This window comes from Alexandromys fortis, unplaced genomic scaffold (genome assembly GCF_014885135.2).
Source record: "Alexandromys fortis isolate MF-2015 unplaced genomic scaffold, M_Fortis_MF-2015_v1.1 scaffold_10, whole genome shotgun sequence".
Classification (NCBI taxonomy): Eukaryota; Metazoa; Chordata; class Mammalia; order Rodentia; family Cricetidae; genus Alexandromys; species Alexandromys fortis.
Window position 1 is genome coordinate 1,818,179 of NW_026067895.1, and position 27,673 is coordinate 1,845,851.

The 27,673-nt window shown below is 42.7% G+C and overlaps 1 protein-coding gene across 3 annotated transcripts in view; it reads right to left on the reverse strand.

Annotated features, from left to right (window-relative positions):
* Nucleotides 1-1,817: 1,817 nt before the first annotated feature.
* Cep78 (centrosomal protein 78) overlaps nucleotides 1,818-27,673 on the reverse strand; it is a 32,070-nt gene continuing 6,214 nt past the window's right edge. The window contains exons 5-16 of one of the 3 annotated variants that reach the window (XM_050159999.1): nucleotides 24,633-24,807; nucleotides 22,363-22,476; nucleotides 19,733-19,797; nucleotides 19,307-19,418; nucleotides 16,188-16,323; nucleotides 15,804-15,849; nucleotides 14,362-14,487; nucleotides 8,647-8,724; nucleotides 5,127-5,293; nucleotides 3,781-3,949; nucleotides 3,322-3,369; nucleotides 1,818-2,435 (exon numbers count right to left, since the gene is read on the reverse strand). In XM_050159999.1, the coding sequence (XP_050015956.1) occupies nucleotides 1,884-2,435; nucleotides 3,322-3,369; nucleotides 3,781-3,949; nucleotides 5,127-5,293; nucleotides 8,647-8,724; nucleotides 14,362-14,487; nucleotides 15,804-15,849; nucleotides 16,188-16,323; nucleotides 19,307-19,418; nucleotides 19,733-19,797; nucleotides 22,363-22,476; nucleotides 24,633-24,807 (1,788 nt within the window). In that variant the 3' untranslated portion in view covers nucleotides 1,818-1,883. Of the gene's footprint in view, nucleotides 2,436-3,321; nucleotides 3,370-3,780; nucleotides 3,950-5,126; nucleotides 5,294-8,646; nucleotides 8,725-14,361; nucleotides 14,491-15,803; nucleotides 15,850-16,187; nucleotides 16,324-19,306; nucleotides 19,419-19,732; nucleotides 19,798-22,362; nucleotides 22,477-24,632; nucleotides 24,808-27,673 lie in introns of all 3 variants that reach the window. The other 2 variants (XM_050159988.1, XM_050160010.1) reach the window with 2 other exon arrangements.

The following is a 27,673-nucleotide window of genomic DNA, read 5'->3' on the forward strand; positions in this document are numbered from 1 at the left end:
AACCGCAAATAAGGAAGCTAGAGAACCTGGGTTCAGCTTCCTGCACCCACACTGTGGTTGACACTAGTCACAGCTCCAGCGGAGCCACTGCCTTCTTCTGACCTCTGTGGCATCAGACATGCATGTACATGTGTGCAGGCAAAACATTCAAACATATGAAACAAAATAAACACATCTAAAAAAATCTCTTTTTCTCCACCAACAAAAGTGAAAAGCAAAACCAAATTACAGGCTGGCATATACTTCTAATTAGAGCAGGGTGAGGGTAGGAGAGGGCTATGAGACACAGCTAAGGGATGCTGATGATCTAGTGTGGCCAAGCCCCGGCTTCATTCCATAGCCCATGTGTATACATACATACACACACACACACACACCACACACACCACACCACACTAAATAACAAAACAATAAAAACCCCAATTATCAAAAAACAACAATAAAAAAACGTAGCTGGGTGGAGCAGCACATGCCTTTCATCCCAGCCCTCGGGATTAAAGAAAAGTAAAGAAAACTCACCTGCACTTTAATATAGTCCACGGGTTTTTAAAATGTAAACCTGGGCATCTGAGGCCTCAATCCTGAAATCTCATGCACCAAAAAGCTAAAAATAAAAATGGAACCCCTAATGTAATTTTGGCTTTCTGCTCCCTTTTCCTACCCCCATGTGCTAAGATCTTCTGTGGTCTCCCGGCCTCCACCCGGATGGCTTCAGTGGGTGAAAACTTGTGTCTGTAGTTGGCTCAGTACCAGTGTGTGCTGCTCCCGTCTCCGGGATCTCCTCTCTTCATTTCCCTAGTCACCAGACTCTACCCAGCAGGCAAGGACTCTGTGGAGGATGTGCGGTGACCACTTCTTAGATGAAGACAGAACCTTTGTTCCCTTTAGACGGCCTCCCTCCTCCACAAACTAAACACTATGATACTGTATAAGACACCTGCATGTCTTCCCTTCTGTAGAAGGGCTGAGACGATGTCTTGGGCAGTTTTCCTCTGTCCCTGTGATACTCCATCCACAGCCTCCTTAACGATGGGGCAGCGCAGTCTACAAGAGAACGCCCTAGCTTTTCTCACATCTCGCAGCTGACGTAGCCTGGCTCTAGTAGAGGCTGTGTTTTGCCAGGCAGAACATTAGCCTAGAAGTCAGTTCATGCTCTTACGTCCTCTGCCCAGATGGGGGAGGGGACAAATGTGCCTCTGACAGCCCCGCTCTAGCACTGTTGGTGCCCAGTGGCTTTTCTTTGGCATCTCCCTTGTGCTATCCTGTTCATAGCTGGGAGACAGGATAATTCAATGATTCAGGGCACTGGACCCAGTCCAAACTTCAACTGGACCAGCTACTTCCAAGCTGTTACAACCCCGGGCCGCTCATGGGCTGCTTCCTCCAATTCATTCATAAAAAGGCCTGGCAAACCCTTACTAAAGCTGTTGCGAACTTAGCCATAGTGAAGGACCTAGAAAGACGCCTGATGCTCTGCTTAGGAGTTAGGATATGGAAGCGGGTTCTGGCCATGTGACTCCTGCTTCTACACTTAACCAAATGCTACAACCATGAGCTAAACCAGCCTCGTCCCTTTCTAGCAGCAGGATTTAGGGGGGATTTGAGGTTTTGTCCTCCACACAGTAGCATTTCCATGAAGGTAAAATCTTATCACTGGAAGCCACCACACCCAGAAAGTGTCTTATAAACTAGGCCTTCCATAACTATGTGCCAAATGAATTATGTGAGGGAAAAGAAAAATATGGATTTTAAATAATAGCATAGAATTTTTAAATTGCCTTATAGTGGTTCCGACTCTGTATTTAAGGTATCACACATTATAGTAAAAACGTAAGAAAATTTATTAAAATTTGAAGATAAAATCATAATTTCAAAGGTTAGACCTACGTCAGGTGTGCCGATGAATGGATACTTTCCTGAAATTCAAAATCAGACCCAACAGTATCACTCTCAGAATGTTCTAGAGGATTAGATTTACTTCTGATTGTCTTGGATGAGACAGTCACTATTCTGTTTTCCTTCTTGACAGAAACGTGTTTTTTCAAAGATTCACTTTTAGTCGGCTCATTAAGCAAAGACCTTTTGTCCCCGATTCCTTTGCTTTTTGAGTTCACAGGGGAGTCAGGGTTGGAAAGCAGGTCCTTCCCAGAGTGTTTCTCAGTGGAGCGCTTGCTCGCCACACTGCCTTTCTCTGAAGAAGATTTGCTGTGTCTGGATGACACGGCTTCTTCCCTTTGACTCCCGCTTCCAGAGGTGCCATCTGCTAAAGGAGAGCCTGTTCTAGCAGCAAGGCCTGCTGCAGGGCCCTCCTGCTGCTCAGGGGCTGGGACTCCTAGGCTGTCTCTGGAGGCCACCGCTGCCTCTCGTGCAGAAACGGGAACTTGGAAGGCGTCAAGAGGCAAAGGAATCCTAGCATCACTTCTAATCTTCTGAAACTGCAGGGGAAACAAAGCTTAAATGAACAAAGTGAGCCGCTAAAGATCTGGAAACTTCGCTGTTCCTGAGCTTTCCAGATTTACTTTTTATTATTGTCAGTTAGGTGGTGTGTATGTGTGTGACGTGTACATGACTGCAGAGGCTCCCATGTTGTTATATGTATGTGTGTGACGTGTACATGACTGCAGAGGCTCCCATGGAGCTGTATGCATGTGTGTGACGTGTACATGACTGCAGAGGCTCCCATGTTGTTATATGCATGTGTGTGACGTGTACATGATTGCAGAGGCTCCCATGGAGCTATAGTTACAGGTGCTGGGGAGCCACCCAACATGGGTGCTGACGAGTCTACTCAAGTCCTAGAGATGAGCAGCAGCTCTCGTAAGCCAGGCTACCTCTCTGGTCCTGTAACTGTGATCTTATTCAGCAGTCAGCCCACCACTCAGAAGATTTTATGGTCATTCATTTTCCTAATTATACAAAGCCATGTGACTGGCAACTCAAAACTCTCTCTCTCTCACACACACACACACACACACCTCCAGAGTTAGCTGTGCAGTATTTTTAGAATTTTGTGCTTTATATAATTACCTTCCATTTTCCACATTTAAAAAACTAAATAAAATCATTTCTAAGAAACCAAGTTTCTAGCCTCTACGTATATGTGAGAAGTATCCAATGTGTGACATGACCGAGTTCTCAAGCCAGCAGCTCCTCAGATGAGTCTTAGACTGGTTAATGGGGCTCTTGGTGAGGCAGGAGAAAACACATCAGAGGGTCCTGTGATGGCCGGCCCACCCCATCCAGTAACCGAGCAACTATGAGAGACTGCTTGCTAGGTCTGTCTAGATCACTGTTTAGAGCTCTCTGCACCAGTACCTGTACCTTCATCAGTGTCCCTTCATTGTAAGCTGACTGCATACAGATAGAGACCTAGACGAGACATGAATATAACAGACATTTAACAAACTTTAATTTCCTATTATTTTTCTTTCTTTACTAAAGATAACTTATTCTAAGTACAAATTATCAAAAACCTTCCAGTTTTGTCCTTTTTGTTTTTAAATTTTGAGATAAGGTTTCATTATGTAGCCTTGGCTGACTGAAATTCACTATGTAGACTAGGCTGGCCTCAAACTCACAGACACCTGCCTGTTCCTAACTCCCAAGAGCTGGGATGAAAAGCATGCGCCACCATGCCTGGCCCCATTTTTTTATTGACAGTGATGCAATTTCAGGAAATGGACACAAACTTAACCCCGCTAGAGACAGACCAACATTCCTTTCTCTGCCCTGGGGAACTCTTGCTAATGACTTGAGCCAAGGTCTGTTGGGTCCACTTACTTGGATATTCTGTACCTGTCCCCCAGGAGTCTGTTTCGGGTCTAGCTTTTCTTCCTCCAGGGCTCTCTGGTCTTCCACAGCTGCACTAACAGTAGAATTCATCTGAGGACGACCTATTAGGTGGAAATCGGACTGATCTATACCAGCCATAGTGGCAAGCTGCCCAAGTCTGCAGAGAGGAAGAAAGGAGGAAAAGGCAATCACTTAGGAACAACACCTGCAAGCATGAAATACATGTACAAATGAACACCAAGATTTAAAACCTCTGAAGCCAAGAACCTACTTCAGACAACAGCCCCAGGCCAACTGCCGCCTTCGCTCATGCTGAGACCACTGGATGAGATCATCCAATGCTCTCGGCACTCCTATTCACCTCACCAACACACTAAATACCACTTGATTTTCACAGCAACCACCATTCCTTCATTTTAAACAGTTTCAGTAGCTTCAACCTCTACCATCTCCATGTATATGACCCTCTTTCTTAGCCCTGGCCTACTCCCCTAAAACACTGCTCCATCAACTATCTTCAGCTTTCTTTTTGATTTGATTTTGAGACTCATAAAGCACAAGCTGGACTCAAATGTTTATGTAGTTCAGGGTTACTCTGAACTCTTGATCCTCCTTCCTCCACCACACAGGTGCCTGACTGTGACCCTCCTTTGACCCTCCTATTCTCAGGTGAGAACCACTGACCTGCCCCTGTGTCTACAGCACCCCTGTACCATCCCAAAGCCTAGAGACAAGAACAACTTGATTCAGGCTGGAGAGATGGCTCAGAGGTTAAGAGCACTGGCTGCTCTTCTAGAGGTCCTGAGTTCAATTCCCAGCAACCACATGGTGGCTCACAGCTATCTATAATAAGACCTGGTGCCCTCTACTGGCCTTTAGGCATATGTGCATATAAAACACTGTACACATAGTAAATAAATCTTAAAGGGAAAAAAAACTTGACTCAAACTTACTTAACAAACAAAATGAATAAAAGGCAAAAATCTATATATTCTAAATACTTTTAATAAAAATTATCCTTAAGTTAGTCTTTTTTTAACCATGTCAAGGGGTATATTTATAGCAGACAAAATTATAGAATTCATATGCCCAATGACATTAATTTAATCTTCATCAAGACCAATTACTCTTCAACACCTCTTTATGATGGATTTCTAATGAGAAAGTTTATCACTTTGTATTTCTTTTAAAACAAATTCTCTATTAAAAAACAAATCAAACATATTGTTGAAAATCACATAGTAACATGTGTCATGGAAGCTAAGAAATGCCAAGTTCCTTAGCAAGCTACCATTAAAACCACTGAAGAAAGAATGCCCACCCTACAGATATACCCAGCATCTTTAAGGAGGTCCAGGAAAGCGTGAAACTTCTGAAAAGAATTCTCAATGCTGCCCAAGACGCCCTCATCATCCAGGATCATGTTTGTCAACGACTGTGCGTGAAGGGCTTCAGACAAGGAGAAATTTATATTTCTTAGCTGGGCATTTTCATGTTCTAGCTACAAAACAAGGTTGAGAATGCAGTGTTATTTCTCTTAGTCATCTACAGAAAACTTTTCAGCACCTAAACAAAAACATTTAGCAATGTAATTAACTGATCATTAATCTAACCCTCAATGAAGACAATAATCATAACACGGTAACCTTCACCTGGAGACACCCGTTGACATTTCCTACATAACAAGTAGATGAAAATAAAGTTACTGTCTTACTGGTAACTTTCCAACAGTCAAACTCCCAACTGCTTAAATTCAGACTGGATCATTCTGTATCAGAGAAACAGTCACCTAAGGGCCACCTTTCATTAGAAAATACAACAGTCTGATCAAGCAAAATTATGATCCTCCTATAATTAATTCATTAAGGATTGATTTTAACAAGCTATGGTGGTTTGAAAGAAAATGGCCCCCATAGGGAGTGGTACTACTAAGAAGTGTGGCCTTGTTAGATAAGTGTGTCACTGTGAGGGTGAGCTTTAAGGTCTCCTGTGCTCAAGCTACGCCCAATGTCACAGTTGCTTCCTGTTGCCTGTAGATCAAGATGTAGCTCTCCCAGCTCCTTCTCCAGTACCACATCTACCTGCACGCTGTCACGCTTCCCACCATGACAATAATGGACTAAACCTCTGAAACTGTAAGCCAGTCCCAATTAAATGTTTTCCTTTATACAAGTTGCTATGGTCGCAGTGAGTGTCTCTTCACAGCAATAAACCCTAACCAAGACACAAGCTAAACAATGTTTCTACATGAATGTATATGTGTTCACGCATAGGCCACATGTGCTACAGTATACATGTGGAAGTCAAGAGGAAAACTCCTGAGAGTTACTTCTCTCCTTCCATCGTGGAGGGACTAGAGATCACACTCAGGTTGTTGGGCTTGGAGGCAAGTGCCTTTACCCACTGAACCATCTTGCCAGTCTCCCAAGCATATTTACTGTGCTTATGTTAAAGTCTTTAATGAGGGCTGGAGAGATGGTTCAGGGGTTAACAGCACTGACTATTCTTCCAGAGGTCCTGAGTTCAATTCCCAGAAACCGTATGGTGGCTCACAACCATCTGTAATGAGTTCTGATGCGCTCTTCCGACCTATGGACATACATGCAGACAGAACACTGTATGCATAGTAAATAGAGAAATGTTAAAAAACACGAAGTCTTTAATGCACAGCTACCACTCTGCACTTTCCTGAGCAATTCTCTATGGCTTCTTGCTTTCTTCATCGACTCATGCAACCTCACATCAGTCCCAACCCTGGCATTTCTCAGAAAGGCAAAATGTTCTTAGTGTACCCTTGCCTGTTATCACACAGTGCTCAATACTTAAAAATAAACACGTGTCCTATAAAACATACATTTTGAGGAGTCTTCCTTACACTCACTTTGTAGTTTAAAAAAAAAGGAAAGAAAAAGAAATCTACTTGTAAAAGTCGTTAGTTTAATGCAGATTTCTCTAATGGGGTAGTTCAGTGCTCAAAGTATAGACTTTATTTCCCATGGCACTCTTAGGAGCCTTTTCACTATCTCAGACTTCTAATTTTTATTTGTCTATAAAAACAAACAACGAAACAACTGAGCCTGGCCAGACACAATCCCCTAGCCTTCGCCTCCCAAGTACAAGCTCTAAAGCCATGTATCACAAGCCCATGCTCTTACGATTTTTAGATTATTTGCGTTCCTAACTCACTGTAAGTAGACAGCCTCACCAACTCTGTTCTTATGCACACAGTTAAGTCTTATAAATACGTTGCATATGTGGCAGTCTACAGGGGGGCAAGCTTCTTACATTTTTAGAATATACTTTTTGGAATATACTCACACGACACTAAATAAATGCAAGGCTAAGATGGTGAACTCAGCTCACAATACACCACACCTGGCCATTTTGAAGTATTTTAAAGTTTATTATCATTATTTTTCCATGCCATGATTTTTTTAAATTTATTTTAAATACCAACCATAGTTTCCCTTCCCTCCTCTCCTCTGACTCCCTCCCCCATCCCCCAACTCCTCCTCCATCTCCTTTCAGATGGGGTCAGGCCTCCCATGGGAATCAACTAAACCTCTGTACTGCTAAAGAACTCAAGAGTCAAAGGTTGAGGTAGAATCCTGCATCTGGAGAGGCTGAATAACCGAGTAGTAGCTCACCCAGCTCACCTCCCTGCGTCTCCCGAGAAGTCCTTGTGCTTTCTCTTACCCTCCTTATAAGCCCTTCTCCACATGACTCCCACCTACAATTTCCTGTCAGCTAGTTGACGACTCAGTCTCTGAACTGCAGGTGAATTTTATATAATCAAACATATCTTTGCATCATCAAACAGATATTTCAGAGCATAAAACAGTAACATGCCTTAAAACAATATTCTACAACAGTTGGGTCTTGAGGTAGATTGATTCCCAGTTTTTGGAGAAACCGCCATACTGATTTTCAAAAATGGCTGTAAAAGTTTGCACTTCCATTAGCAGCGAAAGAGTGCTTACCTTATTCCACATCCTCTTCAACACAGGTTGTGATTAGCATTCTTTTATCTTGGCCATTCGGACAAGTGTATGATATCTCAGAGTCATTTTGATTTGCCTTTCCCTGATAGCTAAGGATGTTGAACACTTCTCGGCCATTCAAGATTCTTCTGTTGAGAATTCTCTGTTATAAGTCTATATCCCATTTTTTTTAATGGGATTATTTGGTATTTTGAGGTTTACATTCTTGAGTTCTTTTTATATTTTAGATATCAGTCCTCTGGTTGGTGAACATCTTCTCCCATTCTGTAGGCTGCCTTTTTATCTACTGACAGTGTCTTTTACCTTACAGAAGCTTTTGTTTCAGAAGGTCCCATTTAATGTTCATCTCAGTGTCTGTGCTACTGGTGTTATATTAAGAAAGTTGTCTCCTGCTGCAATGTGTTCAAAGCTGCTTCCCACTTTCTTTTCTATCAGGTTCAGTGTAACTGGATTTGTGTTGAGGATTTCATCCACTTGGACTTGAGTTTTGTGCAGGGCAATAGATGTGGATCTCTGTGCAGTCTTCTACAGGTCACCATCCAGTTATGCCAGCACCATCTGTTGAAGATGCTTTTGGCAAAAATCAGGTGTTCATAGGTGTGTGGGTTTATGTCAGGGTCTTTGATTCAATTCCATTGATCCACTTAACTGTTTCTATGCCATTACCGAACTGTTTTTTTATTACTATAGCTCTATAGAACAGCTTGAAGTCAGGGATGGCGATACCTCCAGAGGTTCCTTTATTGTACTGGGCTGTTTTAGCTATCTTGGGTTTCTTGTTTTTCCAGATGAAGCTTAGAACTTAAAAACAAAACCAGCAAATAACTCTCAAAATATGAGAAAAAAGACGTACCTCACTGACTCGCTTGTCAGCTTTAAGCCGGATGACTCTCTCCTCCTTCAGCTGCTTTAGGCATTCCTCCAGTTTCTCCTAGCACGAAGAGATGGAGTAAATACGGTAAGTAAGGTCCTCTGAGTCCTCAACAACCCCAGCTACACAGTGAAATTACCTGGCATGAGTGAGAATGAACCATAAAGCACGCAACACACAACAAACCCACGTAGCAGTTTATTAGAGAAGACATGTGAACAGGACTGGGAAGTCGGTGTGCAGAAAGAGAAGGCTGAAGATGGTGCATCCAGCTTTTAAGGTTGCCTACCGCATGCGCACAGAGGGTTGAGTAGCTACGTCATACGCACATGGTGGAGCTCACGTATGCACACAAGGACTTATGTAGCTGCATCATATATAGGTGATGCAACCATGCCACACGTAGGTCATGCAGGGCCTTTAAAGGCTCCTGGGGCGGCTAAGTATTTTGCCTGAGTATTTGTGCACACATGCATGGCCCTGGAACCTGGAAGTGCCAGGCACGCTGTGTGGCTGGAATCATAACACACAGTCCACAGACGACTTAGTGGCAGAGGTGGAAGTAACCTCAGACAGTAGGATGACATAGTCACTACTTGTACACATACCAGCCAGCACAGTTAATTAATAGAATGGATCAAATCATCACAATGCAGACTCACTTAAGTCCCACTCTAACTTGAGCTGCAGCTTTTACCATAAAAAGCATATACATAAAAGAGTTAGTCAATCCCCAATATTTAATTAAAGCCATGGGAGGAAATTTTCTTACTTATGGGTTTTTGGGTTCCTCAGAATAATGGAAAACTCTGTAACATCCTCTTTTGTTTTGTTTTGTTTTGTTTTTTGTTTTTCAAGACAGGGTTTCTCTGTATAGCTTTAGTTGTCCTGGAACTTGCTATGTAGACCAGGCTAGTCTCGAACTCACAGAGATCCACCTGCCTCTGCCTCCCCAAGTGCTAGGGTTGAATGCATGTGCTAACACCAACTGGCTCTATAACTTTTTTTTTTTTTAAACAGGGTTTCTGTGTAGCTTTGGAGCCTGTCCTGGAACTAGCTCTTGTAGACCAGGTTGGCCTGCTTCTGCTTCCCGAGTGCTGGAATTAAAGATGTGAACCACCATCACCTGGCTTCTATAACACTCTTAACATACCTGAATCTTGTAAGTGCAACAACAACAACAAAAAAATCCTTAAAAGTGCAAACACTTTTAAAGCACTTTATGGAAGGGCAAGCATTATTCTCAGTTTTCTAGCACTCCCTAACTTAACCATCAACATCCGACAGGAAAAGTAGGGGTATCGGCTCCGGCAGAGAAGACAGAGCAACACAGCCTCTGTCAGCTGTGCGGCTGGCTTTGAATTCATGAGCAGGAAGCAGTCCCTGTCCCACAAGGTTTCTTCATCAAACGTAGAGCTCACGAACATAGGTAGTGTTGCTCGTCGGCTTGCTCTGAGGAGTCCCTCTCCACAGCTGAGGCTGGAGTCACAGGAGGGCCATCACACACACCTGACATTTACGCTGTTTCTGGGACCCAAACTCCAGTCTTTCAGCTTTCATGGCAAGGGCTTTAACCGCCAAGTCTCTCTCCAGGCCCTGGGTTTACATTTTAGAGGCTTCTAAACATTTACTTAATCACAGAATTTTAATTTAAAAGTTTAGTTTGGGGCCGCTGAGATGGCTCAGAAGCACAACAAGGCAGCTCACAACTCTAACTCCAGTTCCAGGGGGCTGGTGCCCTTTTCTTGTCTTGCTGGGCACTAGACACACATGTGGTACACATATATACATGAATGCAAAGCATTCATACACATAAAATAAAAAAATCTTTTAAAAAGTAATGTTATAGTTTTAAAGAGATATAAAATATCCAAAAGTGTGTGCACACAGTTGTTTTCCTCTCAACAGATTGTTTTAAAATAGTCCTTCAATAATAATGTCCAACTCTTTATCTCCTTAAAGACTCATCTTTAAAAAACATTTACTCTGTATGTGTGCAGGGGTGGATTCCTGCATGTGTGTACAGTGACTGTGGAGGCAGAAGAGCACACTGGATCCCCTGGCACTGGAGTTCGGGGGAACGGGAACCAGTGACAACGGTGACATAAACTGAACTCCAGCCCTCTGTAAGAGCAATACACGCTCTTAAATTCTCGGCCCTCTTTCCAAAGACAAAATTAACATTTTCTAAAAGTAAAATGTTCAGTACATTTTATGGCATGGTGTGTATGTGTGTGTGTGTGTGTGTCACACACAGTGCATACGTGGAGGTCAGAAATCACTTCTCCACCGTGGGGATCCTGGGCACTGAACCCAGGCCATGAGGCCTAGCAGTAGGCACCTTCACCTTCTGAGCCATCCAACTAGCACAATCCCACTCCTTCATGTTAAACTAACCTAGCTCTTATGGTAAAGGGGAAAAGACATCATAAACTCCTGTATTTAATTTAGGATTCACAAAACGGCTTTAACACACTGCAGCTAAAGAAAGGAAACTGCACTTTGCCTTTGATCTGCAAGCCAATGCTTTCACCAGGCTCGCTTACAGGACACAAACAAGGGGTTAAAGGGACATGGGTGGCTGCACAATAGTGGCAGTACCCCAAAGTCCCACCCAGTCACGGACAACAGTCTCCACATCTCCATTTCTGACCGGCTCTCCACAGCACAGCCAAGTGCAATGACACAAAACAGCTTCTCCCCCTAGTGGGCAAATCAGACTCAATGTTACATTTGGACGAAGTGCTCCTTCTCTCAGCAATCTTCTTGAGATAGTGGCTCATTATGTAGCTATGTCTGGCCTTAGACTTCCCCACCCTGCTGCCTCAACCTCCTGAGATTTAGAGGTGTGCATCACAGACATTTTCTAAGGCCCTGAAATACCTGTATCCCAAAGCTTTCTGATACTGTCCTAGGATTTGGCACGGCTACCAGCAATAGGGCCTATCACTATGATAGGGCACGTCTACTGTGACTACTAGCTCACCTTCCCCTGGGAGCTGCAAGATGTGTGAAGGAGAGAAATTATTTTATTAAACTTTTATCCTATTGCCTCGTGCCTAGAACAAAGCAAGCAGGCAATAAATAAAGAACAAAGACGCCCTGGCCACATAAGATGTGTTTAGATCGTAGATTTCTTCAAATAAACAGGCGGCAGCATGCTCTTTTCTTCAGTCTCATTTCTTTACTACTAGTTAGTAGTTAAGGCTTGGTTTTTCATTATTTTTCCTAAAAACTGAAGACTCTGGTGCAAAGTCCTAGTCCATTAGCTGGAAAACTCTATAACTCTGGGTCCTGACTTCTTCATATATATCATAGAGATAAATACAGGATGGTTAAGTGAATTAACCCAGACACAAACTCAGAAGAGTGCTTGGAATATATAGTTGATCAATGCAAAATGAATGAACATGTGAATTTAATTAAGATAGACAGCTCATAATCAGTCTGTTCCCACTCACATATTCGGAACTCCTGGGCAGCCACACCTAAGGCGGGCTTTTAGCCACAAAATACTGATATACTAAAATGTGCACAGAAAAAGATCATCAGACATACTCCCATGATGACCACCTAAAACCACCACTGCCCAATACCACCTCAGACCATCACTGCCCAGTACCACCTTAGAACACCACTGCCCAGTACCAGTTCCTAACCTTTGTTGTCCTCACTGACTAGAGATACCTTTACCACATCATCCCCTGGGTTGGGCCACAGCAGTAGAAAGCTTGCCTAGAACATGCATAAGTGTGATCTGTAGCATTTCAACACAGAACAAGCCCACAGAACAAACCGCGCTCTCTTAGACCCCTGGGGAAGGAAACCAGCACAACACATGGAACAAGGGGAGGGCTCGATGCTCGAGAACTTTTACTTCTCTGTGCATCTTAGCAATAAACCACTCAGGCACAAACTGTACGTGCTGAACTCACAAGATGAAATGTGTTCGCAAATGGTCCACACGATCTATAATTTTCTAAGAGATTACTTTAAGAATTCCCTATATAAATAAATTTTTTGTGGCATTCATCACTGGGGTGGGGAACGCTTTGGATTGAACCTAGGGCATTATGTGCTTGCCAGGGAAGGGGTTTACGATTCAGCTGTATCCCTTAGCTAGCTTTCATGTTTCTAAATCAAATACCGATTGCCACAATCATATTTAAAAAAAGTTAGGTAAGTGCCATTCAATTATGTAATGACATTTTGAGAGGGTACCATCCATGAACTAGAAATCTGGGCCCTCACCACAACATACATGCTGGACCTTGATTTGGATGTCTTGGCTCTCAGAAATGTGAAACTCAACCTCTGCTGTTTTAAGCCAATGAATAAGTAAGTAACAGATGGAGAGCCATGTCTAGGTTTTGAAGTTCTATACTGAGACAGGACTAGTTTTATGCAGTCACTGTAGGGCTGGGGGCATAGCTCACTGGCAGTATGTGAGCTGAACAGCGTGAGGCTCTGAATTCAAACCTCCCCTAATTACACATGAATCACAAAACATAGAGGAAAAGCCAAGCCCTTCCTGAAGACAAGGTCTCCCACAACTAAGTACAAATCAGCATATAAACAGTGTGCGTTAAGTGCAAAAATTTGCTATGTAAGTTAATTTTCCTATGGCCTACCCAAACAGAAAAATGGAATGACATTAGAAGCCAAATTTTAGCTGGATGGACGTGGTGCATGCCTTTAATCCCAATCCTTGGGAGGTAGACAGAGTTTAGTGAGTTTGAAGCCAGCCTGGTCTACAAAGCAAGTTCCAAGACAGCTAGGACTATTACACAGAGAAATCCTGTCTCAGAAAACAAACAAACAAAAAACCCACATAGTTTTTACTGTGAAAGGGGAATATCAGCATCAGTAGCAAAAATTTTTCCAAAGCCAGGGACTGCTTACAAGGGAGGCTAACAGAAGACCAGGAATCCAAGGCCAGCTCGAGGTACAGTGACTTCAAGGACAGCTGAGCTACGTAAGACTCTGTCTCTAAACAAAAGAACCCCTTTTTAATTTCACTTCTACTAAAAACAAAGTCATATTTCCCACATGATAAGCAAGCTCAGCTGGCACTATCAACTTTCTCAGTGCCAGGCTGAGGAGACAGCCCTGTCCAAGTCAGGCCCCCCACACAAAAGGACCTAAGTGTGGACCTCAGAACAGAAAAAGGGCGGATGTGGTGGTGCACACTAAAACCCAGCACCCAGGAGGCAAGCGGGCGACCTCTGGGGCTCATGACCAGGCAGCCAAGCCTAATTGGCAAATTCCGGGCCAGTGAAAGACTTAGTCTCAAAACCAAACCACACAGTGTGGACGCCAAGGGAGGAGCGACGCTAAGGCTGTGTATGCACTCCTCCACAGGCATGCATGCACGTACGGACGCATGTGCATATGTGTGCATGTGTGCACATAGACTTACACACACAGCACTGAATCGGCTGACTATATGTCAGTACTCAATTTCCTTAAGATTATTTTTTGATCATTACAGTTCTCCTTGCAGCTAACATTTTGATTCTAAGAAGAGGAAAAATTGGTGCCATGTTTCTATTTTTAGTTTTTGGAGTACACGCACTGTCATCTTCCCTTACTCCTCTTCACCACTGAGTACACTAGAGTCCAACGAGCTGCCTGGACCTGTTTGACAATTGTTACTTTGCAATGGTCTCCTGTACCTTGAACGGAAGAGCTGCATACCTGTAACGTTTCTTGTCTTGTGCTGGCTCTCTGAGATGTTTCATGGACACTGTCTGAAGAATCTTCAGCCTCATCAGTTTCAGAGGAGGAAGGACTCTCTACTGTCACAGTCACAGGGAAATCTGACTGCTTAAATAAAGAGGACATGACTTATAAATGCCGTCAGCCGAATACCAAACACCAGAGGCCACCTAATTATATCGACCTGTCTGAAATATCAAGCTACTACCTATAAATGGATTTCACTGCTCCTTAACCTAACACAGTAACAACAGAAAACTGCCACTAACTTTTTTTTCTTTTTGGTTTTCAGGATGCGTTTCTCTATGTAGCTCTGGCTGTCCTGAAAATTGCTCTGCAGACCAAGCTGGACTTGAACTCAGGAATCTATCTGACTTTGTCTCTGCTTTCCAAGTGCTGGGATTAAAGGTGTAGGCCACCACCTCCTGACCACTAATTTATTCTTGCTGTTACTACAGAATCCTGTATCACATATGGCTGATTACTGTTTGCCATTGCCCATATTACTTTGCTAAATTCCTCCTAGAAAAATGAAGTGAAGAGCCAGGATAAACACTTCTTTTCAGGTCAATTCTTGCACCGTGGACGACAAATTTACTCTCTAATGTGAGACATGAAGAGTATGGAAGTATAATTTTAGGAGGAAGAGAATGAATAAAATATAAAGGCAACGAACTTACCTGTAATTGGTAAATACTAGAATGGTTTTAAAAATTAAATCACATACATACCTACAACCACCAGAAAACCTCATCTGCACTTCTCCGCACCCCGAACTAGTGTAGTAACAGTATGACTCTCCTGTCGAGCTTCAATGAGTTTCCCTCTAGCTAACAGCCTACTGAAAGTGTACAGACTGACAGGGCGGGGACAAACCTTCAGTGACAAAATGAGGTGACATTTTAACATCTCGGTGTGTACAGAGTAGAGCTGACACACAGGGTGTACATTTGATGCTCCCCTCTCCTTTTTTGAGAATCTGTGACCTCCATGAGCAACTACAGGAGGACGCATCACTATGACAGAATTAGCCTGATCCAGAACTGAGGCAATGGGACAGGGAATGTTTGTGACCTAACGTTAACATGTGGTGTGTGTGTGTGTGTGTGTGTGTGTGTGTGTGTAACATGCATGCACACACCTCAAAGCAACATTTCTTGAAAACTGGAACATTTCTGAGTGGCCATCCCATGACAGTAAGAAACAGTATTCAAACCTATTGTGAGCGCCAGCTCATTTGGTGCCTGGAGAAATAGTATCTACATAGAAGGCCTCCCAATATGTGGCGCTGGGACAGGTATCCGGAAAGCTTTAAATACATTTCTTTCAGGGAGGAAAACTATTTTACAATGCTCTATTCACTTGACCCTGCACATCTCCTACTCTAATCCCCTATCGTTAGAAACATGACAAATACATACCTTCAGATGATTAGACAGATCGCGAGTTTTGATTAATGGAAAACCCCTAAAAGGATACCAACAAGTTAAGTTATATTTTGATGTATACACACTACATGATTACACTTACTTGTATTATATGCACTAGCCATATAGATCCAGAGTACTAAATACCTCAAAATGACCTATGGAAAAAACCTGGGCAGACTGAGCAGCATGCCGCAGTGACAGGTTCCTTAGACATGTTGGTTCCCAGGGAATGGTGGATATAGTCTATTTGTGGTCTTTCCTTAGGGCACTCCTTGGCAGAAGCTATGCATGAGTCATCCTTTCCACTCACGAAATCAGCAGGAGAAGCTCCCACATGATGGCTGTCAGGGCTAAGGCAAGGGCAGAACACCTTACCTGTTTCTTTTTGCACGTTCTGCAGTGCGCCACGGCAGGAAACCAGACACGCCCGGCGGCAGAGGATCCGGAGCATAGCCGTCTTTACTGAGCCCGTGCTTTCTCCCATTACTCACGGGTTTCTTCGTAGCTAACCCTATGTCCAAGGAAGCAATAAGAGAAAATCAGGATGCACTGGAGTCTACAGCTTGCCACTCACACACTCCGAAGGGAACACAGATGAACGACCGACTACGAGGCCAAGGCTATTACACTGGGAGTGATTTTGTTTGCCCTGTATAGTTAGTTCAGGCTACACTTCCAACTCATGACCTTCCTGCCTGTGCCTTAAAAGTGTGTGCATTACAGGGATCCCTGCCTAGAAGAGCTGAAGGCAACCGAGTGGATGTTGTCCTCATTTTGATGACCTTCAGGCCTCACAAGTGTGGTGATACCTTTTTTTTCTACTTCAAAATACATACATAATATTTTATTATGAACACCCCAGTACCAAGCATGAGAAACTTCACTGTGAGTTATTGGTCAGGGTAGTCCAACAAACTCTCAAAAGGCTGCTGCCACTGCCTTTGGTTGCCTCCAAAGACATCATGTAACTCAGACACGGGACGTGGAAGAATCAAGTGACCACTGGTCTGGAAGCCTCCTCCCTGAGGACTGGCCCTCATAGTACCCAGTGTGGTGATACTGTGTTTGTATAAATAAAGCTTGACTGAAGATCAGAGGGTGAAGCTAGCCACTAGCTAACTATAGAGATCTGGAGGTCTGTACAGATAGATAGGAAGTGATATGGCTGGGTAGAGAGAGGAAGCGATGAGCCAGTAGATGTGGAGTATTTTCTCTGAATTTGCCAATTGTTAATGAACTAGACATTGTTAATGTATTTATTGCCTATATATAATATATATAATTATTGTACTTACTGTATATAGTTTTTCTTATATTAGTTATAACATTCTTTTTTTAATTTTTAGATAAAAAGGGGAAATCTTATTTGTACATATAAAGCTTGCCTGAAGATCAGAGGGCAGAGCTAGCTACTAGCTAACCACAGAGGTCTGGAGGTCTGTATAAACAGATAGGAAGTGATATGGCTGGGTGGAGAGAGGAACTGATAAGGCGGGAGGAGGCAGGAACTCAGTCTCCCAGTCTCTTCCATTGGGAGGTTAAGTAGGTAAAGTACCTGTGGTTTTGCTCCTTTGTCTCTGATCTCTCAGCATTTTCCCCAATATATGACTCTGGGCTTTTATTATTAAGGCCTATTAGAACTCATGACACACATAAGTTTAGAGAACACACACACAATCAGATAGAAGGATGAAATGAGGGGCTTACCTTAAAGTTAACGCTAAGAGTTAAACATGAAATACTTGCAGCAGCTAAAACCCATATATTAACACATTAGAACAAATCAGATACTAAAGTTCACATTTAAGTCTTTGTCTCTGATATCACTGAGAACAAATAGCAAAGGTTTAACTAAAACAGTTGTATTTAATCTTATCCCTGGAGAACAAGAGTTCTAGACCAGTCTTAGTATGATCCTGTTTCTAAAAGAATAAAAAATAATAAAAGTAAAATAAAACAGAACGATGGTGCTTATCCCTCTGACCTGTTATTCTATCTAAGAACTCCTTCAGCAGTACTGGGATGTCATCTAAAGGAAGCATATACAGGGCATATATTTTATTTTTTTAAAGTTAGGTGGCGATCAGAAGACGACTTATAGTAATCTCCTTCCACCGTGCAAGTCCTGAGAATGGAGCCAGGTCATGAGGCTGGCTGGCGACTGCCTTCACTCACACCCTCTCAGTGCCTAAGACAGATATGGCATACATGTAACTCACTGACAATCACCACAGTCAGTCCTGTGCCATTTTCTGCATGCATTAATGTAGCTGTTAAATTACAGGAACTCTGTTCATCCTGTGCTATTGCTCATTTTATTACTATTATTTTATAAGGCAGAGTCTCATGTAGCCCAGGCTAACCTCAAACTTGCTATGTAGCTGAAGATGCCCTTGATCTTCTGATTCTCCTGCCTCTATCCCCCAAGTGCTTCCATTTCTGTCTTTAAGTTAATTACCTTTACAGAACAAACACTCCGTCTACAGCAGTACACTGATATTATTTCTTTGATTTTCGGAAAAATGTTACCACATTTTAATTAAAACTAAAAAAAAAATCTGTAAGTATCTTGTCAGCTGAAAAACACTATAGTAAAAGTTCTAATTGACTCCTTGAACATACACTCCCAACGTAACTATGATACAATTAACATACAAGCTCTGTCCTCACCAAACCCTACACAGTCAGACACTGGTCAGCTCACATCCATGTCTTCAAGTAACTAAGGTAAATAGCAAAAAAGCCAAGAAATATAATTCCTCTTACTCAGTGGCCTATAAACTGCAGCCACAGCTCCCTCTCTCCAGCGCAGCTTTGTTCCTGCTACAGCTGAAAACCGAAAAGCATGCGTTCAGCTTTTCATCAACACTGTTTAAATGTTTCGTGGCAGGACCTCTTAAAAGAGCTGCAGGGTTTTGCAGCTAAAGTAGAGAATGGTGCTGGCTAGTTCTATGTCAATTCAACACAAACCAGAGTCATTTGGGAAGAAGAAACATCAACTCATCAATTACTGATTGACGGGGCAGAGTTATCCTCATTGTGGGTGGTGTCACCCCTGAGCAGGTGGTCCTGGAGCATCTAAGAAAGAAAGCTGAGCAAGCCATGAGGAGCAAAGCCAGTAAGCAGCATTCCTCCATGGCCTGTGCCACCAGCTCCTGCCTCCAAGTTCCTGTCTTGAGCTGCTGCCCTGACTTCCCTGGATGATGGACTACGATGCTGTAGTATGAACTGATGGACTATGATGTTGTAGTATGAACTGAAATAAACCCATTCCTGCCTAAGCTGCTATTGGTCATGGTGTCTTGTCACACAATAGAAACGCTAAGACAAAAATGTTTTCCTAGCTGGGATGGTGATGTTTACCTGTAATCCCCTCAGAATATGCTACAGTCAATACCAGTTACTACACAAGAGATGAGACTTTAACATTAGTGCCCTAACCACACGCTAGGTCTAAGTTTTCGTGACACTAAAAAGCCAGGACAAACACATACCAATTCTAATGGTAGCTTTTCCTTTCCGACTGCTTCCTAGGACGATCGTTCTCCTTTTCTGCTTAGTAGTTTTGGGCGGTTCCTTCACTGAGGGGGACGTTATCCACTGGTACTGGAAGAGAGAGCCAGGAGACATCAGCCACAGGTCACAAGAGGACTCCACTTTAACTGGACATGAGGAAGATATTCTACACTAATAAAGTTTTGTAATTTTCAGTTCTCAGATTCTAAATTAATGACACAATATTTAACAAAACAGAAAAGCCATCTGATCTGGAGGCAGCTGTGCTCACCATGTGCCACCAATGTTCCAAAGCCACTTGATTTTACCTCAGATAGCAGAAAAGGACCGTGACACTTTACTAGAAACAGAAGAAACTTGGAATTACAGAGAAATTCTTTTCAAAGGACTGAAACGAGTTATACCTCTGACTTGGCACTCCTTCCGTTCTGGAGGACCTTTCTGATCACCGCTTTCATCATAGAGTGATCTAAAGTGAAAGAAAGGAGACGGTTCAGGTGTTTTCCAGTGACCGAGTGCACCCATGAGAAAAGAAGCCCACTAGCCACTGCTTTCCCATAAATCTAAAGCACACACTCACCTCTGCTTCTGAGCATTCCTGTCCCTCACTAACTTAGTTCACTGTAACACTTCGCCTACATCCACCAGCACTTAATGTCTGAAGTGGCTTTGGAAACCTCTGCACAGAAAACCAAGGGTTGTACTAAAGACAACTAATACAGTCAAACCGAAGTCATAAATGTCCTCAAAGACGCTCCTCTCCAGCTTCCCTTTCTCAGTAAAAGGCGGCACCACCTTGTCAAGGACATCTGAAAACAGCTATTTCCTTCATAGCCAACACCTAATCTATCTGCAAATCTTCTCACTCCTTGTTTCAACTTTCCGTCTCGTCTCCATGAGCCAACCACAATCCCTGTCTTGGATTTCTCTGCTAGGCTCCTATCCACTCCCCTTCCTTCTCCCTGGCCCCACTACTATCCTTCACACCAGGCCCCTGACTGAAATACTACTCAGAGTACGCCCTTTTCTATCTCTACTCCTCGTAGGGCTGTCAGCTCACTTAGAACAGCCATGCCCTTACCTTCACACCGAAGACCTACAGTATAAGTCCCTGAGCCATCTGAGCACACGACACATCAGGTTCTCCCTCAGGTTTCCTTCTTTTTCTTTCTTAAAGGTTCATTTACTAATTATTCATATGTTTGTCTGTCTGCTTGTTTGTGTATGCAGGTGGCCATGGAGGCCAGAAGAAGGCACTGGATCTCTTGGAACTGGAGTTACAGGTGTTATGAGCAGCCTGACATAGGAGCTGGGAACCAAACTTTGGTCATCGGCAATTTCAGTAAGTGCTCTTACTAAAGCCACGGCCTTGCTTATTCTAATACTTTTAATACATAAAATAAAATAAAAAAATTTACAGATCAATTTTCCTCAAATCATCCATCCATCCATGTAACACGAATTCTAATTGTTCTTAATAATAAAAACTCAGAGGGCTGGAGAGATGGCTCAGAGGTTAAGGACGCTGACTGTTCTTCCAGAGGTCCTGAGTTCAATTCCCAGCAACCACATGGTGGCTTACAACCATCTACAATGAGATCTGGTGCCCTCTTCTGGCCTGCAGTCATACATGGAGGCAGCACACTGTATTGTATACATAATAAATAAAATCTTTAAAATAAAATAATAAAAGCTCAGTCAGTTATCAGGGGGTAAAATCTGAAGTAACAGAGTTCTTACCTCTACTAATGTTCAGACCGAAGGGGCCATCCTGTCCTCAGACTGCCTGCTTAGACTGCAGCCTCAGATTGCCTATTAACATCTAGAGGAACAAGGCCTCTCCCCTTGAAGACCTGACAGAGCGCATCATGCCCAGCATGCCTGTGTAAAGGGGGCAGTAATACCCTGCCTCTTTAAACAGGAAAACTTCACATACTTCACTCTTCCTCCTCTCTCCCTCTCTCTCTGCATCCCTGTCTCTCTCTCTCTTCTCTTTTACTGCGCCTGCCCCCAACGGCCAGTCTCTTCCTTTCCCCTTCTCTCAATAAACTCCTCACCTAAGCTGTCTGTATAGTGCCAAGATACCTTTCACGCAGAATCGTAACACTGACTGTTGCTCAGACTGCACTGAGCTCCTGTCTCCTCCCACCTTATATTCTTCCCTCCACACAGACATATCGCTCCGGTCTCCACCTCCCTAGTGCTAGGATTAAAGGTGTGGGATCCCAAGTTCTGGAATCACCTCTGTGTGAGCTCTGTTTCTCTTTTAGACTGAATCAATTTCTGTGTAGCCCAGGGTGGCCTTGAACTAACAGAGATCCCTCTGCCTCTGTCTTCCAAGTCCTGGAATTAAAGGTTTGTGCCACCACTGCCTGGCCTCTATGGCTGACTAGTGGCTTAGCTCTGCACTCCGATCTTTAGGCAAGCTTTATTTATCTGTTAAAACACAAACAAAATATCACTACACATCCCGCCATCTTGTACCTATACACTGACTGAATCCTTGTTCTGCAGCGCACCTCCCTCAGAGCATCCACATCAGGTTCTTCTCCTCACTCAGCCAGCCACTTTAGCATCGGTTCCCCATCTGTCTTCTTAAACTCTCTTTGCACTTCCTAGCATTCAAAGTTCCTTATCTACTTACACAAATACATTTGAACTCCCTCACTGATGGAGAGCCAGACTTTGTCTAGCTGGCACACTGTAATATGCTTAGTATCTGAACCAGTGTTGAGACACATACAAAAATCAAACTTTCTTTACAAATTAGCAAACAAATGAAATGTTCTTCCCAAGAACTCAGAGATTCAGGGGATGTGAGGAGAGTGCTCTTGACAGGATCAGTTTTACTATCTAGGCTCACTTAGAATAAGTAGCCACCAAAACAATTGTGAAATACAACTCATTTAAAACAATGCATTATCTAAAAGCACAAAATTACAAAACTAGAAAATAAATATGTTAAGTTTAAAAAACTTTCAATATGCAAATTCATTTTGTTAGGGAATTTGTTAATTTTAAAGAGATGACCTACCGATAAGTGGGTTTTTTCTTATATCCAGAACGACCAGGGTTCTGTTGGTTTCTAGGGCTTCCAGCAGAGCCTTGGCTCCTTCACTGGTGAGGCCGCACTGTTGCAGGTCAAGAGCTTTGGATGAAAGACAACGGGTCACTTGCCGACTGCACACAGTCTAACACACACACAGTTCTCATTCATGCTTAGGACATTCCTGAACAAGACTACTCACAGCAGATTCTAAATCTTGGGCATTAAAAAAAGAAAGAAAATCAGAAAAGCATATGAAAACATATAATTAAAAAAACTCTTCTATGTTGTGCTACAGTGATGTTACATGTTACCCCACCCCTACATAAAAACAAAACAAAACAAACACCCCTCCCTACAACATAAGAGAAAACATCACCCAGTGATTCTCATTTCATGATTAGCAAGGATGGCAGTGGCAATGTAAACACTGCACTTAATTCCTGGACTCATAATCCTGAATTCCAAAGGAATCTCAGAAAACCACACTTTTAAAAAGAGAGGGGCTGGAGAGATGGTTAAGAGTATTGCTGCTCACTGGATGGTGGTGGCATACCTTTAATCCCAGCAGAGGCAGACAGATCTCTGTGAGTTCAAGGCCATTTGAGGCCAGCCTGCTATACAGAGCTAGTTCCATGACAGCTAGGGCTGTTACACAGAAAAACCTTGTCTCAAAAAACAAAGAAAAAGAGAAAAAAGAAAAAAGGGTATTGCTGCTCTTCCGGAGGACCAAGGTTCCATTGCCAACGCCCACAAGCAGTTCACAACTGTGTACAAGTCCAGCCCCTGGAGAACCAGTGCTCTTTTCTGGCCTCTGTGAGCAGTAGGTATGGCTGTGGTACACAGACAAAGCACCACATACAATAAATAAAGAGTTCCTGCCTTGACTTCCCTCTACAAAGGAGGTAAGCTATAAGGTGGAAAAACACCTTTCCTTCCCAAGTAGTTTTGGTAAGTGTGGTGGTTTAAATAAGAATAGCCCCCATAGGCTCATTTATCTGAATGCTTAATCATCAGGGACTGGAATTGTTCAGAAGAATTAGGAGGTGTGGCCTTGTTGGGTGAAGCGTGTCACTAGGGGTGGACCGTGAGGATTTAAAAGCCCACGCCAGGCCCAGTGTCTCTCTCTCTCTCTCCCCCTGCTGCCTGCAGATCAGGATGGAGAACTCTCGACTGCTTCTTCAGCATCACATCTGCCATGCTCCCCCCCACAATGCTGACAATGCACTAAGCCTCTGAACCCATAAGCAACCCCCCAACTAAATGTTTCTTTTATAAGAGTGGTCTTGGTCATGATGTCTCTTCATGGCAACAGTGACTAAGATAGTGAGTCTTTTATCACAGCAACAAAAAGCAGAGTAAACTAAGAAAAAGGAAGAAAGGCAGCCTTGCACAAGCAGAAGAGAGCTGACTCTAAAACTGGTCTGCTGGTGCCTGACCCAGAACTTTCCAGGCCCCAGAACTAGCAGAAATAAACTCTGCAGTTTAAAATACCAGTTCATGGTGCCCCATAATAGCCCAAACTAACACCCTCGACACCGAAGATAGAACCAACTAACCAAACAATTAATAACCAGTACATTTCACTAGAACATCAAATGAACCACAGCAATGAAACCTGGGGCAGCCAGGATGGCTCAGCAAGTAAAGCACCTGCTGTCAAGTGGACCCCTCAGGTCTCATCCTTGGAACCCACACGGTGGAAAAAGAGAACTAACTTTGGCAAGTTGTCCTCTGACCTCCACATGTGCACTGTGGCTTGACATGTACTTGGAACCACATCCTAAGTAAATAATACATGGTTTGTTTTAGTTGTATGGTTTTTTTTTTTTTTTTTTTTTTTAAATAGCAGCCAGCACTCAGGAGGCAGAGACAGGTAGATACCTGGGAATTTGAGGGCAGTTTGATATACACAGCAAGCTCCAAGTTAGCCAGGGCTACCTAGTGAGACTTTGTCTAAAACAAACACTCCACATAAATACATGTCATCTATTATATACTAGATCACACACACCTGTAAACAAGACAGTAGGGTTAGAAAACAGCAAGTTTGCTATAACTATTACTATAATCTCTAGGTGGACAGACACATCTATTTTTTTAAAGGCTGAAAATATGCCTAAATGAACAGCAGTTACTTCTAGATGTTTTGATTACAGGGAAACACTGTTTTCTGTGGAGAATATATGTGGCTTTAGATTAAAAGAACAATAAAAGCTACTAGAGGATTTTCAATTTCTGAAGCACATCTAACTCACCTCTAAGCCACAAATCCTCACTAAGAGAGTCTGCAAAAGCACTTGCACCCTGGTCACCAACTAGTGTGTTGCAGTTCAGCGTGATGCGCCGTAACCCAGCCATGCCATCAAAATCGGGTCTCCTGTAGCGAAGACTCTCAGCCCAGGTTTCTTCATGCCTTCTCATGGTCTGGTACTTCAAAGATAACAGTAGGGAGTCAGGTGCTGGAAGGAAATAGGAATCCTAAAGGGAAACTAGCCACAGCTGATTACATGCACCATCCCCCCCCAAGTACAAATATGCCGGCAGTCTGCCCTTAGACGGTCCCAGCACAGAGTTCCAGTTGTGAGAATGGGTGACTGTTACTCAACAGTTATGTAAACTGACAATTTACTAAACTCTCAAAAATTTTATTTTCCTTTTCTGTCACATTAAAGAACTAGTTTAACATTGCTATCCTTCTAAACTCTATTCTGTCCTCTTGGGGCTTCCAATACAATTTAAGCACTTAATGTGTCTCATGGTTATTAATAGGCTACATAAAACTATAAAAATATCTTACGTATGTTTTATGTACACAGAAACAACAGGACCTATGTATGGTGATGGGGATTAAATCCAAGCCTTCGACACGCCCAGCAAAGTGTTCTACTGCTGAACAGCCAGGTCAACAGGTACAAGGTTCAGACAATAAAAAGATACATTCGGAGGCTGCAACATCATCTTTTAACCCAATGGCTCTTGGGTACTTCTTAGGGCACACATACTATCTTTAGAGTCCTAGAATAAGCAAGGAGAGTCTGACAGGCATTAGGAAAAATGGTTTGATTTTTAGTCACAGTTGTAGTCTTTAAGACTATAGCTAATTCTCTATATTCACCAGGTGAATTTTGCCAGTATGGGTCATTGATGTTAAAAGGAAAAACACCTCCCTGCCTGAACATCAAAAGAGCAAAGCATCTGTGACATGACACTAAAAGGAGTCATGTCAATGCCATTTTCCTATTAAGAATAACCACAAAAAAGCATGGAGCCACAGCACACGAGACCCTCAGAGTGAACTGTGACTTTACAGAGGTGAATTAACTCGTCCATGTTCACACGATACTAAATGAGTCAGGGCTTTCCTTTAGGCCATCTTGCTTCAGCCTCCACACACTTAGTTAGGCTAGTGGTTAGGTAGGGCTAAAATCTGAGCTACTCAGTAGGTTGAGGCAGGTACATTACAGGTCCAGTGAGGGCTAAAGAGTGAGTTCAAGGCCAGTCTAGGCAACTTAATGAGAGCCAGTCTCAAAATAAAGTCAAAAAATGCTGGGATGTACTTCAGTGGTAGAGCACTTGCCTGAAGTGTGAGATCTCAGTTCAATGCCCAGCATAAAAACAAATAGCATTCCCCCAAAACCAAAACAACAACAAAAACCTTACAAAATTCAATCGCCACACCAGAAAACAGAATACACGCTCTTGACCACTATTTATCACAGGGGTCAAAGCACTTACTTTGTAAAGGTCTAAAAGTAAACATTCCCAGCTCCGTGGGTCTCAAACCAACTACTCAACTCTCCTGATCTAAGGCAGAAGTAGCAAACTACCATGCAGACCACTAGACAGGGCTGTGTTCCTTAGCATCCTCACTTGCAAAAACTATGTGACGGGCTAGTTCATTCCATAGTGCTTAGTTCTAGTCTTTATCCTTGCTACCAAACTACACAAACAAGCCAGCCAAGGTGACATACACCTCTAATCTAGCACCCAGGAGGCTGAAGGAAGGGGACTACAGCAAGTTCCAGGCCAGCATGGACAGCACAAGTCCAACCTGGCTAGACCACATAGCAATATTCTGTCTCAACCCCCACTAGACCCAAACAAGCAAGCAAACAACAAAAAAAAAAGAAGCCTACAAAAAAGGCCTCATATCAAATTGTTAAATAACTTTAGTCCTAATAGTAGCTATAAGAACTACAAAGAATGTATGTACTGTTTCTTATTAGTTTATAAATTACAGTAGTTAGAGTGACATCAGCGATTGGAAACTGCAATAGTATAAAGTTTCTTTGGGGGCTACAACATCTTCAACAACTAAAATAACAAAGGAGTATTATTTATAAAATATTATACCACAGCACAAACAATAAAAACGCAGAGACAGATATTGGGGTTCAACTCGAAAACCAGAAAAGCAAAGCAGCCAAGCCACTAGAGAAATCTTACCTCTGCTAAGGCTGGGCGACCACAGACTAAGCAGACTAAGCAGATTAAGCAGCCTAAGAAGACTAAGCCTCTCTCTTCTCCCATTTTATAATCCCTCCAGTCCTGGAATTAAAGGCGTGACTCCCTAGTACTGGAATTAAGAGTGTAAGCTGCTACCACCTGGATTATTTCTACACTGATCTTGTGTAGCACAGGGTAGCCTTCAACTCACAGAGACCCATAGGCCTCTGTCTCCCGAGTCCTGGGATTAAAGGTGTGTGCCACCACTGCCTGACTTTTAGTAGCTTAGCTTTGCCCTTCTGATCTTTAGGCAAGCTTTATTTATTAAAATATAAATCAAACTCACTATATTTCCACTTTTATTTTTAAAATAAAAAAGTCTATAACTAATATAAGAAAAACTATATATAGTAAGTACAATAACTATATACAATATATACAGGCAATAAATACATCAACAATTTCTAGTCCATTTGTATTTGATAAATTCAGAAAAAATATTCCATATCTATCCTATCTTGGTAAGTCCAGTCTTGTACCTAATTTACTTTCTATCATAACTTGCTTTCTGCAGAGGTAAACAAAGAACACTAGTCTTCAACTCCCTCAGAGACCCAAGAAGGAAATAATATTAACTGAGTAAGCAGAGAGTGAGCAAGCAACTTCCAAAAAAATGTGAGGAATGACAGAAACAGCTGGCTGCCTGGACAGTCACCCAAAGTTCCTCTGCAACACTGGGGCATATTAGACTTTTCTGTGAAGCAGGATCGTCTGAAAGTCTATCCTTCCTTGTCTTGACAATGTTCTTTTGTGTCCTGCTTGCCCAACTAGAACAGCATACTGTCAGCAA